This window comes from Tachypleus tridentatus, chromosome 7, assembly GCF_004210375.1.
Source record: "Tachypleus tridentatus isolate NWPU-2018 chromosome 7, ASM421037v1, whole genome shotgun sequence".
Classification (NCBI taxonomy): domain Eukaryota; kingdom Metazoa; phylum Arthropoda; class Merostomata; order Xiphosura; family Limulidae; genus Tachypleus; species Tachypleus tridentatus.
The window spans coordinates 18,209,311-18,228,202 of NC_134831.1; the positions used below are offsets into that span (position 1 = coordinate 18,209,311).

Here is an 18,892-nt window from a genome sequence, read left to right on the forward strand (position 1 = left end):
ATGTAACTAATTTTTTTAAACTTAAATAGTTGCTCTCCGGTGCCTCCGCGGTATATCTGGGAGCTGTTAGGTCTCAAAAATTGGGTTTTCGATACTTACTGTGAGAAGAGAATGGATAGTCCATTGTGTACGACGCAAGAAAGACTGACATAAAAGATCGTATTCTTGTGATCACTGTTGTTTATTTCAAGACGAACAAGAAAGGTGAACAACAATATATACATCTTTTTTTTACATGTATAGTAGGCTGAGGTGTAAACGCAGGATGAGTCTGGCTACCTCAGGCTATAAAAAAAACAACATATAAAACAAATAATCACTGTCACAACTATCACTTATTTTTTTTAAATCCAGTATTAAATATCGATTTAAACAACATATTTTATATATCGCTGAATACAGTGTACATGTATACCAGTGTAAATCAACCATATCACAAAACAACACTGCTAACGCACAAAAACGACAAATCTAAATTGATTCACGAGTTGGTTCCACATTAAGCTATTAAAGGCCAGCTAATATTAAACTTCGATATTTCTCGTTGAAAAGAAAAGTAAATAAAGAGAGGGTTAATGCACATGCATCCTTGTGTGTTTATTTATATGAATATTTATCTACCTGTCTGATATTTTGCTTACTTACTCACTGCATAATTTGTAACTAGTAACTGATGTTTAAAAACCTTAGAAATAGGTTAATCATTACTAATATAGATCTCTACCCACTGCATGAATATGAGAGATCTCAAAATTAACGATTAGACGACTGGTGGTGAAACTTAACTTTTGTTTTCTTTGTTTTTTTGAATTTCGCGCAAAGCTACACGAGGGCTATCTGCACTAGACGTTCCTAATTTAGCAGTGTAACACTAGAGGGAAGGCACCCGGTCATCACCACCCACTTACAACTCTTAGGCTACTTTTCTACCAACGAATAGAGATTGATCGTAACATTATAACGCTCCCACGGTTGAAAGGGTAAGCGTGTTTGATGCGAGGTGGATTCAATTCCACGACCCTCAGATTACTAGTCGAGCGCCCTAACCACCTGGCCATGCTGAGCCAAAACTTAAAACGATTAATTTTTTTTACAACGCTATAAACGAGGTTTTCTGTATTACGTATTAAGCTAGACGTTGTATTGGTTCTTATTTGCAATTTCATTTACTATTGCTATATTATAGATTTATAACACTGTTGTTGTTTTTTTATCTGTATAAAGATATAATAATTTGTGTGGTTTATTTCCAGAATGTACTACACACACTTGATGAAAGGTTTGAGCTTCTGACGTAGTCTAATGGTAAATACACAACAAAAATTGGCCACATAATTTTTATATCACCATCAATTGGCTAATTTCATTCTAATAGCTATCGATATGATTTTGCATGGTGTGCAAAATGTTTCTAATTTGTATTCATCCCTTCATGTGAGAATTTCTATTACAAGCTTACAAAGTCCTTTTCTCGTAAAAACTAAAGCAAATATTAAATTTTAACATTGATAATTTGAATATGTTATCTGTAAAAAATATTTGAAATTGCTTAATATTCGTGGAGATATATTCATAGTCAAGTGTATGACTATGAATTGTATCATATGGCAAGAGCAAATTTGAAAGCTTTATTTCTAGTTACTGCACAGTTTAGTTGCCGATACCAACTATTAAGTTTTAATTAAGTGGCATCTCTTTTGATGGCCGTTAATAAAAATCTATAAACAATACTAAGAGGTATAACGTTTTCTTATGTTGCCACGAGGCTCGTTCAGCAGGATATGATTGTAAAACCTGTTAATAAGAAAATTTACCGCATGAACTAATCGAAAGCTCCTCCTTTTCTAGGGACCCAGCATGGCCAGCTGGTTATCCGAGGATCACAGATTCGAATCCCCGTCAGATCAAATATGCTCGATCTTTCAGCCGCGGGGACGTTATAATGTGACGGTCAATCCCACTATTCGTTGGTAAAAGGGTACCCCAAGAGTTGGTGGTGGGTGGTGACGACTAGCTGCCTTTTCTCTATTCTTACACTCCTAAATTAGGGACGGCTAGCGCAGAAAGACCTCAAGTAGCTTTGCGTAAAATTAAAAACAAAACAAACCTTTTCTAGGAAGTGAAAAACAGCAAAGTAAAAATATCACAAACAGAGCCAAATTATTTGTTAATAATATAATCCCCATAATATTCCAATTAATACTGTCAACTATAATTGGATACTCGTCAAAATTTCACATACTTTCACTAAGGGAAGATATTAATTATTACAACTTCCTTTCAAATTAAAATTAACAAACTGAAGAAAATATTATTAGTACAAACAAGTGTTCGATTCCTTACACCGTGTGCTTAACTTCAGAATACATATATATTTTGCTAAATTTCAGAGGCCCAGCTAAGCATATTAGGTGTTCGACTGAAGCTGCGAATTGTTGGATCGAAACCCATCATCTTCCATCATCAGCTTCATAAAATGGCGAGCAGTCTTACGATTTATTTATGAAAAAGCATCCCAAGTTGATGGTGGGCATGTTGACTAACTGCTTTCACTCTGGTCTATCACTTCAAAATGAGGGGCATCTATCCTCCTCGAAATAGCTTTGCACAAAAATTGAGAAAAAACAACAACAAATCAAAACGAATACTGGCGTGGAAATCTTTGGCTACTAAAACTACATCTTTCAAAAATCTTTCGATACAGAACAAAAGCTAAATTAATAAAGCTTTAAGTCCCTTTTAAAATTGAGTTAAAATATTCAAATAAGTAATAACTTATTAAATGAAAGTAAATTGCACTGTATTAAATTGTTCCCTCATTATATATTTACCGAAAAACACATTAATGTTATTAGTAATATAGAGAAAATTATTTCCTTAACCTTAGCATTAAAATATACTGATTTTCAATTCTAAACCTTCTGGTCATATATATATATATATTTTTGTAAATTTCGCTACAACCCTTATTTATCACTCTCGCTTTATTTTCAGGATACATTTTGAATGCGCACATATATCTTAAAAGCACATAATATAAATATACTTATAACTATATGGCTTTAACCGTCTCTAAAAGTTTATGTCAAAGGATTTGTCGCAATTACATAAACTTAGAAACGGGATTACATTATATATATATATATTTAAAATATCGATGTTTTATTATATTATTAAAGCAGCATTGTTTACAAGTGTTTCCAAGGAAAATAGAGCCTTAAATAGATTGATTTTCGACACAATCTTCTATCCTATCGTACGTATTTACAGACAGATTAAAACAACTGGTACTAACAAGTGTATTAGACCTCATAAGAAACAAATAGCACAACCAAATTGCGTAACAGTCATCAAATATTGCGCGTTCACCACAAAAATAATCAGTATATATAACATTTATAAAGAATCCATGTTTACAAATTCTTACAGGTTATTAATCGCAAAACTGGAATTACCGTAACAAAAGTCACACATATCAAAACGGGCTAAAGAACATTGAAAAGTATTTTTATCACAATAAAAAACAGTTAAAACTTAGAGATACTAACATGATTTATCACAAAATATACCAAAAACGTGTTTAACACATGAATCCTATTCCATATAGTACTTGTAAGGTTAAATCAAGAGGTTATATTATGTAAGACTTAATAAAATAGATATATCTGTGTCTGAAAGAAATAAGACTTCAAATGACACACCATCAACACATTTAATAATCACCAAAGCAACTGTATTTAAAATGATAGCTTCAGGGACATGCTACAAATGTTGAAAGCTTTGTAAATTTATTTAAGAAAGTTGAAAGGTTATTCCTGTAAGGCATAATTAATTTTAATCTATTTTAATTCTAGGTAAAATTTAGTAATGATATGTTCAAGAAAAAGTAAACAGTGTGAAAGTATTGGAACATTCATACCACCACTGAAAAATTATGTTGGCCTTCATTATCCATTCTTTTATCCAGCAGAGGGCCATGCTCGATCATTTGACCGCTTTGGTCATGAGATACATAGTATTCAATGTTTAAAAGCAACATCCAATCAGCAACAAATGAAATTTACCTAACATATTGAATCTTTTAATTATAATACCAAAGCAACAATTTTTTGATATGGACGGCATTCATTTCACCAATGTCATCCTTCCAAAATATCTTAGCTAATCCACCATGACAAGAGCAAAATACAATAACGTGTCCTCTGCTGAGTACCATTGCTATAAGCCTTTTTGTAGTTAATTCTGTCTCATAAGAACAAAGTTCTAGCAACATTACATTCATCGTTGCAGTGAACGTGTCAAATGTGATTATTAATCAAAATTACTCAGCACTTTAATAACAGAAACAGTTTCTTAAGTCCTTCTATCATAGCTTAGCAAAGTTTTTAACTAATTTCAAGTTATTAAAACTGTTTGTCTCATAACTACGTAAGTACTATTTATCACTAAATGCAGAGCTGTTAAAAACATTTTTTATTTTATGTTATTTTTTATATAAAAAAAGCTAATAATGAATTGAGCATTTAGTAACACAATATTGGGATAAACGTAGTATCTGTATTAATACATGTTGGATGTTGGCAATACGTAGATAACACCTAATTAAATGCACAAGTTGTTGCCTTGGTATAATTAACCTTTCAAAGACACGAGGTTTCTATATGACAGAAACTTCACCTGTGTATTTCCCTGTTTACATGTGTTATATAGAAATAAAAGTATAATTTTTTTATTCAACTTTAAGTGTCAAGTGAGACAAAAAATGACAGTACTGATATACATATGCACCTAGCATTTAAATATCTGGTTTAAGTCTGGGTTAAAACAATATTTACACTATCAACTGATTAAGCTTCTGAATGCAATACAATAGGAAATCTGGTATATTTATGTGTATTATAAAATGCCATTAACCTTTCATGTGATATGATTTTCAATTAAACAATTATTTGTTTATCAACTTAATTCAATGCAATTAAGGAAGAGATTAAGATTTTTGCACCCAATTCATTATATCCTTATAACATCCACTAAAATAGTCAAGGTTCAATCTGACTGCATGGAACTTGAGTCCTGGAAGTAGCAGGTTATGTGTTTAAATCAATAAATGAAAAATACTCTAGAAACAGTAATATGACACCCATTACAATATTTTAAATACTTATCACTTGAATCATGTGTTATAATGCAGGTAATTTTCTTTTTCTTGGGATAAAAGTTTACAAGTCATTAGTTAACAATTTAGTCAACAACTGTTTACTGCATAAAATGATTTTCTGAAATCTGAAAATATTGATTATTATAGAAATCATACAAAGTACAGAAATAAACATTTTGTACAAGTATGAAGATGTTACGCTGATGAAAAAAATATTTAATTTGTATATTTTAAAACTATTTTTACTGTTGATGTTAAAAATATGATTCTGTTGCAAGACACAACACCCAAAGGATGTAAAGCTAATTTTCAAGAAATCGTTTATGCTCTATTCATATGTGCAGAATTAGGCCAACTGTATCACAATAATACACTTTTACAATTCACATTTGAAAGTTTCACCTTAATTTTCATTCTACAATACTCCAGAAAATATTAATTACTAGTCCTTCAAATACAAAGAATGGAGATTAAAATTTCCCACACTTCAAGACAATAATCCATCCTATCTATGAATAATTATGAATAACAAAGTAAAGAATCAGTTCTCATTGTAAACCTTATAAAATCATTCTCAATATATCATATTTGTTTGATTTTCTTTTTCATAAAATAATTACTCACTTCTTTTATGTAATTTGTCACAAGAGTAATTCTTTCAAGAAAATAAAAAAAATATATATAATATATAAGATTTCATTTTGTACTTCTAACTGTAAATAATACAAATAAACCTGACTTTTCTGACTAGATTAAGGGTGCCAATTATCATACAAAATACTATAACATTATGCTTAGAATTAAGCCTAATTTTTCCCTTCAGCACAGTCACACTCAATTGTTATATATCAGATCAAAATATCATCATCAAATCTCATTAGAGATTGAGCAAGGATTAAATAAAACCAAACTAAGGTATGTGCGAATATTTTCAGTTAAGTGGCAATATTGGCCACAATATCTTGTGCAGTCGATGTGTCAAATAATCCTCTCTGGCTCTCTGTTGCTTGTTGAAGTTATATCCTTACATTTATCAAAGACAATTTTCTCTAAAATTCCACTTTCTTTCCACCAATGAAAATATTTGGCTGATAATCTTCTAATATGGTGTAAATCGATTATATCCACTTCTGTAAACAGCAGCCTAAAAAAGGTAGGAATACTCAGTATTAATATGTATTTGTTTGAAATAAGAAGTCATCTCTACAAAAGAGCACATTCAAGAGGTTTCCTTTGGAACAAGTCAATTATGGGTAAATTTGAACTGAAATGTTAAATTATTACGTTAAGCTATCAACCACATTTTTATGAACGGAAGATAAACAATTCATACAATATCTTAAAAATGGTTCCCAAATAATGTTTATTAAACTGAATACAGTTGATATTGCTGATGTTGCAAGATACTTGTTAATACTGCAATATTATGAACACAAGTCTTTGCTTAATTAAGTTTTATAAACATAAATGTTAAGCAAAAACTTAATAAAAATTTTAACTTACAATTAAAATAAGCTATACGTGATTGATAATGTGCATTTTTTATGTTATTACTTCTTTATAAAATGAATATGAGTTATATAAAGAATATTGAGTACATTATTTTAAAACAATTTTGAATATTTAAATTAGCAAGTCAGCTGACAATCACAGTCAACATAAAATCATGATGGAATAGCATATGTGAGAACTATATTTTGACACTGTATGGCATATCATAAATAATAAGATGCCACTGAAAACTGAGTGCCTTAGAAAAATGTATGTCACAAAACTCTCCATGTAAAATAATCATATAGTCAGATCATAAAGATATATTTTGATTGGGGATTTAAAATGTCCAAAAGAGGAGATACCCTCTATATGTAATGACATTGGAATAACAAAGGAATATGGATCAACTGGAGGCATCATGACCATTTATAAAGAAACTTGTAATGTGTCCTACACCAACAAAGTGCTTAATCTTGAAAAAGTGAGATTCTATGAAGTCAATGGCAAAAGTCATCCATGTGTACCAGGCAAAACAATGCAAAATAACAAAGGACGTTCATCTGGAAAAGCAATACATATGTATATACCAGTTGTTTCCTACACATGTCCATTTAAATGTCACACCTTTCAAGAACTTGGAGAATGAAATGGGTATTCATGCTAGTCTAATGAAGACATGTTAAAACTGCTTGGATGTCGCATCTACAAATTTCAGTGGAACTAAACTCTTAAGACATTCTTTTATGATGCATGGCACTCCTGGGGTGGTCATAAATTGTGTAAATATTCTAATTTAAAAACACAAATAAGCTTTACCTAAAGAACTTTTATGCTTTTTTAATCTTAAAAGAATATCTCACAATCCCTGTGGCATCTTTTTTTTTAACTAGATTTTCTTACAAATGCAAGAGAAAAACGATGCTTGGTCAAAATGTTTTGAATAATGATGGTTCACTGTAAAATGTGTCTTCCCACGAGGTTTTGTAGTTGCTCTATCAGATTTGAAATATTCTGTGAAGAATACTGATGATTAGAAATACAGTATTTTAAACCTTCTGTACTTTGTAATCTATGCTGTAATACATTTTATGTATAAAGCTTTAAAATGCAATCTGCAATATGAGTACTGTACAGTTCCTTAATGTGAATTTTACTGAAAATATGCTGTACATTCTATGATGAGTAAAACAGTATACTTCTCATTGGTCATGGATGTTCTGTACTAAGTGTTTATGTATTTTTATGTTACCTGGTAACCAGACATAGGTCCTATGCTGTGCCCAAGGTAAGGATCTGTGTATTCTCGTCCATAACTGTAATATAAGGATGGAGTGCTAAAAGTGACAAACAACAAAATATTATAAAACTTAATATTTAAATAACAAGCAAGGCATGTATAGTATATTTAAGTGTTTTCTCTGATACATTCAATGATATCAAATCCCTACACATACATACAACTGGCTTATTTAATAGATTTTTCTGCTAAATATGAACCTGAGTGTAAATAATCACTGTTAATCAAAAGATATTAAGATATATTTTCAATTTCAATAGATGTAAAAGTTCACTATACTGTTTTCATATTAAATGAAGTTAACAATAAAATATTTAGTAATGTCAGTTATATAAAATTATTTTATTGCCTTTTCTTAGACAATTTTTCATAATTATATTTTAAATGGGTTTCATAACCAGAATGTTTATTATGTGGTTTGTGAATAAATATAGAAAACGTAGAATACTGCAATAAATATATCACTAAATATACACTGCATCCAAGTACAGTCCTGTCTGTCTGTGACTACTGAAGTTAATTCTAATAATACTAGTATTATGAACACAATTTCTAAATTTTGAATAAAATTACACTGGTCATTATTCACTTGCTTCCTCCCCATCTATCAGCAACATGCAATGCAGAGACCTGTACAGTTAGCCAACATTAAAAATATTTAAAAAAAATAAATATCAGAGCCAGATTTATGCACAGGCACGAGGCACTTAACTGAGGGCTTCGACAAAAACAAGCCTCATGGAACCTGCAACTTATGCTGATTTTTTTATTTGTGAGAATGTGACACCTGAAATAAATGAATTATAAATCTTTTTTTCTAGTTTTTAGAAGTTTCTTACATGGCTAAAGCTTCAGTTTATCTTTGCACCTTGGACCTTAAGTAGTCCAAATACAATTCTGATTGTTATATGCAGGTTAATGAAGTGTAGTTGATTTATATGAGGCTTGAACACTGTCAGTGATGCTATTTAATTAAATAACTCAACAGGTAATTGAAGAGAGTTGTTATTATATCAAATAAAATGAATTATAACAATGATATTACAGTGAAAATTACATAATATGAGAGTGTTATCCTAATAATTGTCATTAAATTACATGAAATATCAAATTATTATTATTTCATTTGGGTTAACAGAATTGTAGACATAAAAAAAAAATTGTATAGTGTCAGTGTCATTTTAACAATTGTTACAAAATTGAACCAAATACCAAATTATTATTTCACTTGGATTAGTAGCATGACAGATGAAACAAAAACTTTTAATGAGTAAAACAGTTTAACTGTTATGCAGAATGAAAATTATCTGTCCCTGTGAAGCAATTTTTTCAAAGGTTAAAAGTTTGTATACATAATCAAAACAGATTAATCCGTATGCTAATGGAAGAATACGTAAAAAAAGTAGGTTGTGTAATAACATCACTGAAGAGATGCTTAGAAAAGCTACCAAATAAGATATTTGTGTTTTGCTCACTGTATGTATGAAAACATACATACATATTTAATATTAGAAATGCTCAAAGTTACTATTGAGTCATTAGAAATGTAAAGTGTATTTTTTAAGAATTGTTGTTGTTCTACCACAAAGCTTCACAATGGGATCTTTCAACTCCTTTTACCAAAGGGAAATCACATCATGGATTTTAGTGTTGTATGCCATAAACTTACTATTGACCCACTAGGTGTTAAACTTCTTTGAAGAATATGCTAGTAGTTTATGAATATAATATCATAAATGGTAACTGACACACACACAAAACAACAAATATATCAACTTTTTACTTTTGTGTAAATAACTTATTTTCTATTTGTAAAAACAATTTTTGAAGAAGAAGAAACTGCCCTTTTCATACAATTATTATGCTATTCTTCTTCAATTAATTAGAAACTGATAAATAAATAGCATTACCCTGCTACAGTAGCATATGATGCAACAGGCTGAGTAGCAGCAACAGCTGCAGCAGCAGCATAACTTCTAGCAGCAGCAGCTGTGTAAGCTGCAGTAGCTGCATATGTGGCCTGAAACAAAAAATGAGGAAAACGTGTGTGTGTATATATATGCATATATATTTTAGTGAAATTAAATAATTTATATCTAGATGAAGTTAAATGAATAAACAAAATCATGAGGAAGGACTGCATTAAAAACAGCAAATCCCAACCTCTGATTAATTATAATCACAAAATATTTAAGCCACAAGCCAAAACACATTAACATGAAATTTAAAAGAAAAAAAATTTTTTCAAATGTGCTTCACATTTTTTAAGAAAAAAAAAAGGATATCATAGGGTACAAGCTACAATGTAGGATTATAAAATGTATCCTAGGTTTTGGAGGTAGCATCAGAAATAGGACTCACATTGCAGTGGGGATACACTGTCTATCAGTCTTAACCTTTAATTTGCCAGTCTCACATAAGAAAAGTAGAAATTAGGAGAGTGAGATGTGGGTGCTCAAGCCAGTTGTGCAGGCAGTTGTAGGAAGGTGACTGATCTCCCAAGTTAGAAAAAGATAAACATAAAAAAATAAATAAATAAAAATGGAGTACTACCATTTGGAGATAAGTAAGATAAAACATACCTCTTGAAGTTAGCATTCCTAACCTCAATATGGTAGAGGCACTAATTAACATGATATCAGCAAAGTGATAGCTTACTGTGACTGTTGTGTTTTTATATACGACTTAAGGTGTACATCCACATAAAGTAGTGCCAAGTTCTTAGATTACCTTATTTTTAACTAAAACGTTTTAGTAATTTTTAATAGAATTCCTCTGATTTTACTATTTTTTTGTATTTATAAAATATGTTTTTGTATTTATTACAGAATAATTTAATAATTTTATCTAAAAATTTTTATTAAATCTATTAGCTATTAATTTTGGTATCAGTATATGAACATTCATTTAGTACATGTTAATAAATAAATTATATTTTTTATTTTACAAAATGAATTAGTATAAGTAATAGGATGAAAAGTATTTGGAACAGGACATGTAAGACATCTTTAGCTGTTACATTTTACTGCTGTTTATCTTTTTCTTATTCTAACTTGGGAGAGCAGTCACCTTCCCACAACTATACATAAATTCTCTTGTAAAACATAGATTTTGTGAACCTGACGATGACCGAAGAAGGTCGAAACGTTGTTCACTCCTCTATGTAAAAAAATTTTCTCAACCAAAACGAGCCGTTTTTATATATGTACTGTTAAATTTTAATGCAATGAGTTAGCTACATTTTTGTATTTTCACACTCTTACTTAGGATTATTTCTGTTATTATTGTATACATTTTAAAAAACAACAACAAATAAATTTAAGGCTATATTGCAACATTTATCATACATATAATCAGCTAGTTACTATAATGTTTTAATGTTTATAAAATACTGAAAAAAGTTCTTAAAATTTATTTTAAAGATTACCAATTAAATATAAATAAATATTTAAATGTATATTATTATTATATTATCTGAATTAATCTTCTTTTTTCTTTCAAAAATAATATTTTGTTTAATGTTAAGTGCAAAGCTACACAATGGGCTGGCTCTCTGTGTTCTAATTGTTAAATGCATGAAATCCAATTTTTCAAATTACAAGTTTTCGAATCTGGCACGACCTGGTGGTTCGGATGCTCAATTCACAGTTTGCAGGTCACAGATTTGAATGTCTGTCACAACGAATATAGTTACCTTATTAGACATTGGTGTGTTATTATGTGATGGTGAATCCCACTATTTATGGGTAAAAATAGTAGTCTAAGAGTTGGTGGTGTTTTATTAATAATGTTCAAGTGTTAGGACTTTATAAAGAATAAATAATCAAGATGTTTGATGTTCCCAAAGATAAGAAGAAAACCTCTGGGAAAAATCTTACTACAGGAAAATTTATTAAACAATTTGGATTTCATCATTTGAACATTAGGCATTTTTTCAAAAACACTTGTGAAAATGTATATCTTGATAACCTGTCTTGTAAATTAATGTTAAGTTAGTTTATAATTGCAACTGATCCACAAAATTTTAAATTCCACGAGTACAGGATAAAAAATAAAAATAAAACAAATTATGGAATAATTGTACTAATTACATAACTAGCTGATTCATATATAAATTAAAATAAAATCCTTATATACACATTACACTGACAGAAATTATAACTGTGACAAAAGATGTATTTGTGTATGATTACAGTGTGGAAGAATAATATGTTGATATTAAATATTTTCTGAGAGAGAACCTACAATGATAAATAACACAAGTGACAAATTAGCTTTAATTGATTGGCTCCTACGACTGACTGCATAAGAATTAAATTAGAAATAAAAATAATCCAAGGACTTTTAGGACTTAGTGGCTAATACAGACACAGTTTAATTATTCTGTTTAATCAAACCAGAGGTTTCCTGTGTGGACATAAAAAGGTTATTTATTAACTTGGAAAGACAAGATTCAAGTACTACTGAGGTATTAAAAGAAATAACTATGTTATAATAATGATCCTTCAACAGGATTTCCATGAAAACACTTTAAATTGTCTGTAATTAACAAAATACACCCAGTTAAAAACCAGATAGTAAATAAACTTATACAAATCTAATTTACTCTTTAACTAGAAAACCCCTAAATGGATAGATAAATTTGTCAGAAAGTTAGATGAAGTGTAATTCTACAAACATTAACATCATACTAAATGAAGTGATCTGGATACAAGGAAAGAGTTTTATACATGAAATTTGAAACAAAATGATATTATCAAACCAGGGCTTTCAAGGAAATGTATAAAAGTATCTGATGGTTAAAAGATTAAGACATGCCATAAAAATTCATTAGTTTCATAATTTCTTTATAGAAAAGCAATGGATGAGAAAACATATTATGCAATCAATCAATAAATAAAAGTTCTCCACAAGCCCAAAATCGTAACAAAAACTAAAACTCTACTCATTTCAGTCCTATTAATGCTGTCTTGAGTCTGGTCCACTAATAGTTATTGTATTGGACTGGAGTTCCAATGGTGTAAAATGTGAGACACTGTGCTATCAAAACATGTTTAATATTTTCAGCTGTGGGTGTATTACAAGGATTGACATTAAATCTAGTTATTCAGTTAAAAGCAGCCTGCTCTAGTTATTAATACTGGGTTATGGCATTTAATCTGCAGCAAATAGTATTTTGTGAAGATAACACATCAATAATGTATCCTACACCTAACTTTGCCAACATAATAAAGCTGAATTTGGTAGAAATGCATTTGACTAATGTAGATTAAAGAAGAAAAGTAACACAGAGTAATGATGAAGGAAGATAATTTAGCTGAAGCTGTGGAAAATTTGCTCAGATGTCTTATCAAAATGCTTTAAGCAGAAGGATACATTCTGTACCTGACCAATTTGTAGATGCTTTCAAGGATAGGGACATGTAAATTAGACTAAAGTGAGATAGGTGTAAATTTTTATGGGAACAGTCTTTGTGAATAAAGCTTTGCCAGTTAAATTAAAACAAACTAGATGTACAACTTTATTGGAAACTATTCAGGTGGTAACTGAATCCATTAATATTTCAGACAAACAACTAAAACATCACCCAAGAATTATGGAATTGTCATATCAACTAGTGTGGAAGCACCAACTCTTTCTGATGGAGAATTAGAAAACCTAAGAGAATTAACTACACAGCTGTTCATTTATAATGAAATAAGTAAACCACATAACAGAAGGTGTTTCTATTGCAACCTGAAAGGGCACATTACTCACACCAAAAGACAAAAGACTTTAGGAAATAAAAGCTTTTCCCAAAGGATGCCAGGAAAATGTAACTGCATGCTAAAAATGTAGAAGATATGGACATTATCTCCAAGACAGCAATGAAATGATTTACAGTTTTCACTAAATCAATGCTGACTTGATGTTTATTTTGCTTTAATACTCATTGAAAATAAATTAAAAACTAAAGGTATATTCATTATTAAATAACTTAATTGGTTTGTAACAGCTTACATCTGGTCGTTAATTAAAGAGAACTTTCCATAATTAATTTTGTTAATGAAAAGCTTGAAAAATACTTTCAAATCTACACTGAAGGATTGGTTAAAATAATCGATGGTATATAAAAGTTCATTACTGACTTGAAAAATAGTCAACATTTTAACATTAACTCATACAGAAAAGGACCAACTGACAATGACAAAGTAATTTCTAAGAAGCTGATAACTTAAATAAACAGTCAATGCCCAAGGCTGCTGTCCATATGGTCTTAGGGCACTATTGTATATCAAACATTATGAAATTTTGTGGAAGACTTATAGCAATATTAGAATGCAATCAAAATAAAAAGGAACTGAATGGATTAACAAGATTCCCATTGTACCTATCTACTATCTAGTAAAACCACAGACAAGGGAATAGGCTTAGGGTTAAACAGTAGTAACATGGTTAGAAATTCAGCTTATAAAAACTGTCAAGAAACCCAAGCAGTAAGAGTTAGAGAGTTATTTAGTTAAATCCAGCACACATTCATCAACCAATAGCAGCAGCATCCATTCATCATGGATTTGTTTGTTTTCAATTTTTGTGCAATCCTACATAAAGACTATCTGCACTAGCCTTCCCAACTTTAGCAGTGTAAGACAACAGAGAAGAAAGCTAATCACCACTTTTTGGGCTACTTTTTACCAACAAATAGTGGGATTGACCATAACATTATAATGCTCCCATGACTGACAGGGCAAGCATGTTAGTTGTGATAGGGATTTGAACCAGCAATCCTCAGATAATGAGTCAAGTGCCTTAGCCACTCTGCTATGCCAGGTCTTTTCATCATGGACTAATGTCAAGTTTATAAGTAATATTTTTAACAATTAGTTAAAAATACCTTGTTTATCATGTGGACAACTTGTGTAAAATTAATTTCTACCTGTTCCTGGTAATTAAAAAAAATATTAATTGTAACTGATCCACAACTCAAACTTTAAAACAACCTGTTATGCAATCAACTGTTGATAATAAATCAAAGAGACCATATTCTGAGCATAAAAATACTTTATCTACTCCATTTGGGTAATTAGTATATTATTAAAGACACCAGCCCATGAACTGGCTGACACTGACTCTGTGGCTACCATTCTCTGACCCGATATAGTAACAAAAGATGTGAAGTTGATAGCCATGTCGTTCCAGCAAAAGTAAAGTTTGAAATCGTTCTTACTGTGGGAAGCTTCTCTATGCAACATGAAATGTGAGTAATTGATATTGTAGAAACATATACATGAAGTCAGACTTGCTCCAAATAGTTTCACAATCTAGAAGTAAGAAATCCATGCGTGCTACTGATAGATTAAACTTCCAGTGACAACAAGGATAGCAACTCAAAATAACAAAAACAAGGTAAATTGCAACAGAGCAAAATCCAGAAGGAGACACAGTTTAAGCAAAATGTTATTCAATGAGGTTGCTTTTTGGAGTATATCAATATTAAAACAGCCAAATTGTTAACTTCAGGGAAAACTTTGCTAGAAGTAAGATAATTTGATGCAGATCCCAGGATTCCTATTGAGATCATCAGAGGTTAAGTGAGTAGATTTTCTCAGCTGTCTACCTGAAGAGAATTCCTACAATAAAAAGCAGCAGATGTTGGTAAGGTTATCCTAGTTTCATACCTTAAACCATATAAAAGAAATCCATGAAAAATATTTTTGGTTGTACATCTCAAGACAATAAATAAAACAAATTGTGATTATATTTTAAGTTTCACATACTTCAAAAATGATGTAAAAACAGCAACAAGGGTGCCAAAGCTACCTTAACACACATTATGTTCACATTTAGGTTTCTGAAACACCGAAAAGTATTAAATATAATAAAAATTGACTAATTAAACTTTAAGATGCAAATAAGCCTCTCAGTTTTCTTTGATATGTAATATGAAATTGTTTGTTTCTCCAACTCAAGATACAAACTCCAGTCATAAATATCAAATTAGGAGGGCAGCAGTGGTGGTGTTTTTTGCCTTTGTCAAAGCCCCCAGTGGCACAGTGGTATGTTTGCAGAATGACACCTCTAGAAACAGGATTTCCATCAAGCCTTTTCAATATTATTCTAACTTTCACCAAAGCCAGTAACATTTTGAATAAGATAGACTACCTTAAAATAAACCAAAATAATTGGGCAATGTATACAGTTTTATAAATATAAAATTAGCAAATGATTTCATCTCGATAATAACCATAAAAGTGTTTTAAACATTTGGACAATATAGAAACATTAGAATGTGAATGTTTAGGCAAAAGTTGTATAATATAACAAGAATTTGATGATAATCTTAGTTAGAATACAAGGCAACTTAGTGCAAAATGTAGTCAGACTCTCAATGTAAATGTGTTGAAAGTAATGTTAGAGATAAAAACCCCAACCATTTTTGTTATGTCAAATTTATTTGGTGAAAGTTTAGTTATGAGTTCAAGGTTTTGAACCAAAATATTTGACCATGTCTCAAACAAATACTAAATGTGGTAATTTTGATATTATTAGGCAAATACATTTTATGCCTAAACATGAAAGTTTAGGCCTAGAAATATTTAAAATATTCAAACAGTCTTCCAAGGACTGCATGACAGAAACCTTCAACAATAACTGAAGTGAAAAAAAAAATCAAAGAAACCCATGTATTTGATACTAAATGATATACTAACTTTAATTACAATTGAGGTCTGCATGTTATTTTTTTGGCTTTGTATTGCATTTATTGACAAGTATAAGTGTTCTTTTTGTAATCAAATTACACAATAAATCTTGAGTACTTGTAAAAATGCATGGTTCTTTTCAGTAATAGCAGATGAACCTGCTGATGTTAGTAATGTAGAGCAAATAGCTATGTGCCTATGAACACGTTGCTAAGAAAGAGTTAATTTCTTTTGAATTTATCAGTGAAACTACAGGTGAGACACTGACAGGGCTGTTACTTAAAAAAACTGCAATAATATTATTAATATGCCAACAATATTGTTGGTCAGAGCTATTACGGTGCTGGAAATATTAGTGTTGCAGAAAGTAGAATTTAAAACACACCACAGTAATTCTTGTAAAGTTCTTCAGGTGTGCAACATGTACAGTATTGCAGTGAAAATATTTATTATATTACTTCATTCCAGCAACAACTGAAGATCTGTTTAGACAATAATCCTGATGGCCACAGAATTAAAAGATTCTACAGAATACATTGGTCCTGACATGTGAAGAGTGTGGGGTTCATTATTGAAATTTCAAGTAAAAAGTTCCAAACAACCAATCAAACTGAAGCTCTTCCCCACTTGTCTCAAGGTGAATGTCAAGGCTACTTCCAGTTTTGTAGTTAAACATACATAAACCATTTTAGTCTGTACCTGATGACCCCTTTACTTGGGAAAATGTGGTCATTAATAAATTAAATATTTGTGAAACGTACAATTGTCTTTGTTTTTTCTTCATTTTTGTCATTTTTTTAATTCTTGAAAATCCTTAAGAGAGTAGATAAAGAATGTGGTGTTAAAACTATTATAGGCCTAATACTAAGGTCTTATGAAATGTATAATCATTGCAATATTTATTCTTATTAAATTATGTACATCAATGTAAGTTACATTACACAGAAATTCAAGATATATATTTTTATCAGTTCCAGATATACTACCCTTGTGTAATATTTACTTGTATGAATATTTATATTATTAACTGTCAAAAATTACATATTTAAGTTATATGGATGTTTATGTTTAAGGTCTCATTGTTGTCCTTCTTGGAAATTTTAGTTTTTTAGGTTTCTTAGTTCCAGTTGCTTTGTTTCTTTGTCTTCTGTAGTGGATAATGAATATTGTGCCAAAAGATATACTACAGTAACACACAGTATATGTGTTGAAAAAGTATTGCCTGAATATAATTTCCAGGTTGAACACCATTACTGGGTGAGAACAAAGGTCATGAGGTGATGCCTACAACTGCAAAACGAAACTGAGTGTATCTGTAAAACTGAATTTCATTTTATTAGTTTAGTTCTATGAAGATCATCTATTAAGAATGCTATTTAGGGATCATTGTGTTTTAGTTCTACAAAGATCCATCCCAAGAAAAAAGTGAAAGCTATGAGAATAGACACAACCAAGTCGAAGTACTGACCATGATTGAGCCTGTTGGATTTCTTCTCTCTTATTTTTGTAGAAATAAAGATATTGTCTGTTTCAACACACACCTAGCCTCCTTATTTCACATGCACAAAGGAACTCAGTCAAATTATTAAATACAGTGCTTCACAAATTTTGATTCTAGTGGATTTTGGTATTATTACTGGATATGTCTGATATAAGTAAAAACAGCCAAACAGAACCCAGCCTCAGTTTCCAAGGGAATAATCTGTGAAGCATTTCAGATAAGAAACAGCTTGTGATAGATGTACTCAGGAATAGATAGTTCAGTATTTAATCCTGAGTTTTAACACTTGGACACTGTTGAGCACTTAAGCAAAGAACAACACAAAACATGAAATACAGTTATATAAGAGTTGAAACACTAATTTAAAATGTTGTAAAATCAGGTTATCTATTATTACAATGAGCACAGTTAGGGAAGCAAAGTAGGGATTCATGTAACCTGCACAAGCAGTTATAAGTGCAGGAAGGTGAACTGTACTGATCCCATCAACCTACAATGTGTAGTATGTGTTCCAATAATGGTGTAGCCAGTGGTCCCCAGAGCTATGTAACCAGAAATTCTTTGGATTTTCCACAACATGGAGACTATTTGGTACCAAGATGTAAGTTACATTTGTGCTAATATCTTATGGTAATTCTTCTGACCACAAGAAAATTGAGTTGTTTAATGCTGGTTTGAGCACTGTATGGTGTATGCTGCCCAGAGGAAAGAAAGGTCAATATATGGTAAACTTCAACAGATGATTTTTGGGTCTTGCTACA

General features: G+C 30.5%; 1 protein-coding gene across 3 annotated transcripts in view; it reads right to left on the minus strand.

Moving 5' to 3' along the window:
- Positions 1-172: 172 nt before the first annotated feature.
- The window catches only part of LOC143255226 (RNA binding protein fox-1 homolog 1-like), a 224,958-nt gene continuing 206,238 nt past the window's right edge, over positions 173-18,892 (minus strand). For 2 of the 3 annotated variants that reach the window (XM_076510551.1, XM_076510552.1), the window contains exons 9-11: positions 9,860-9,969; positions 7,902-7,986; positions 173-6,302 (exon numbers count right to left, since the gene is read on the minus strand). In XM_076510551.1, the coding sequence (XP_076366666.1) occupies positions 6,258-6,302; positions 7,902-7,986; positions 9,860-9,969 (240 nt within the window). In that variant the 3' untranslated portion in view covers positions 173-6,257. The remainder of the gene's footprint in view (positions 6,303-7,901; positions 7,987-9,859; positions 9,970-18,892) is intronic. The other variant, XM_076510553.1, reaches the window with a different exon arrangement.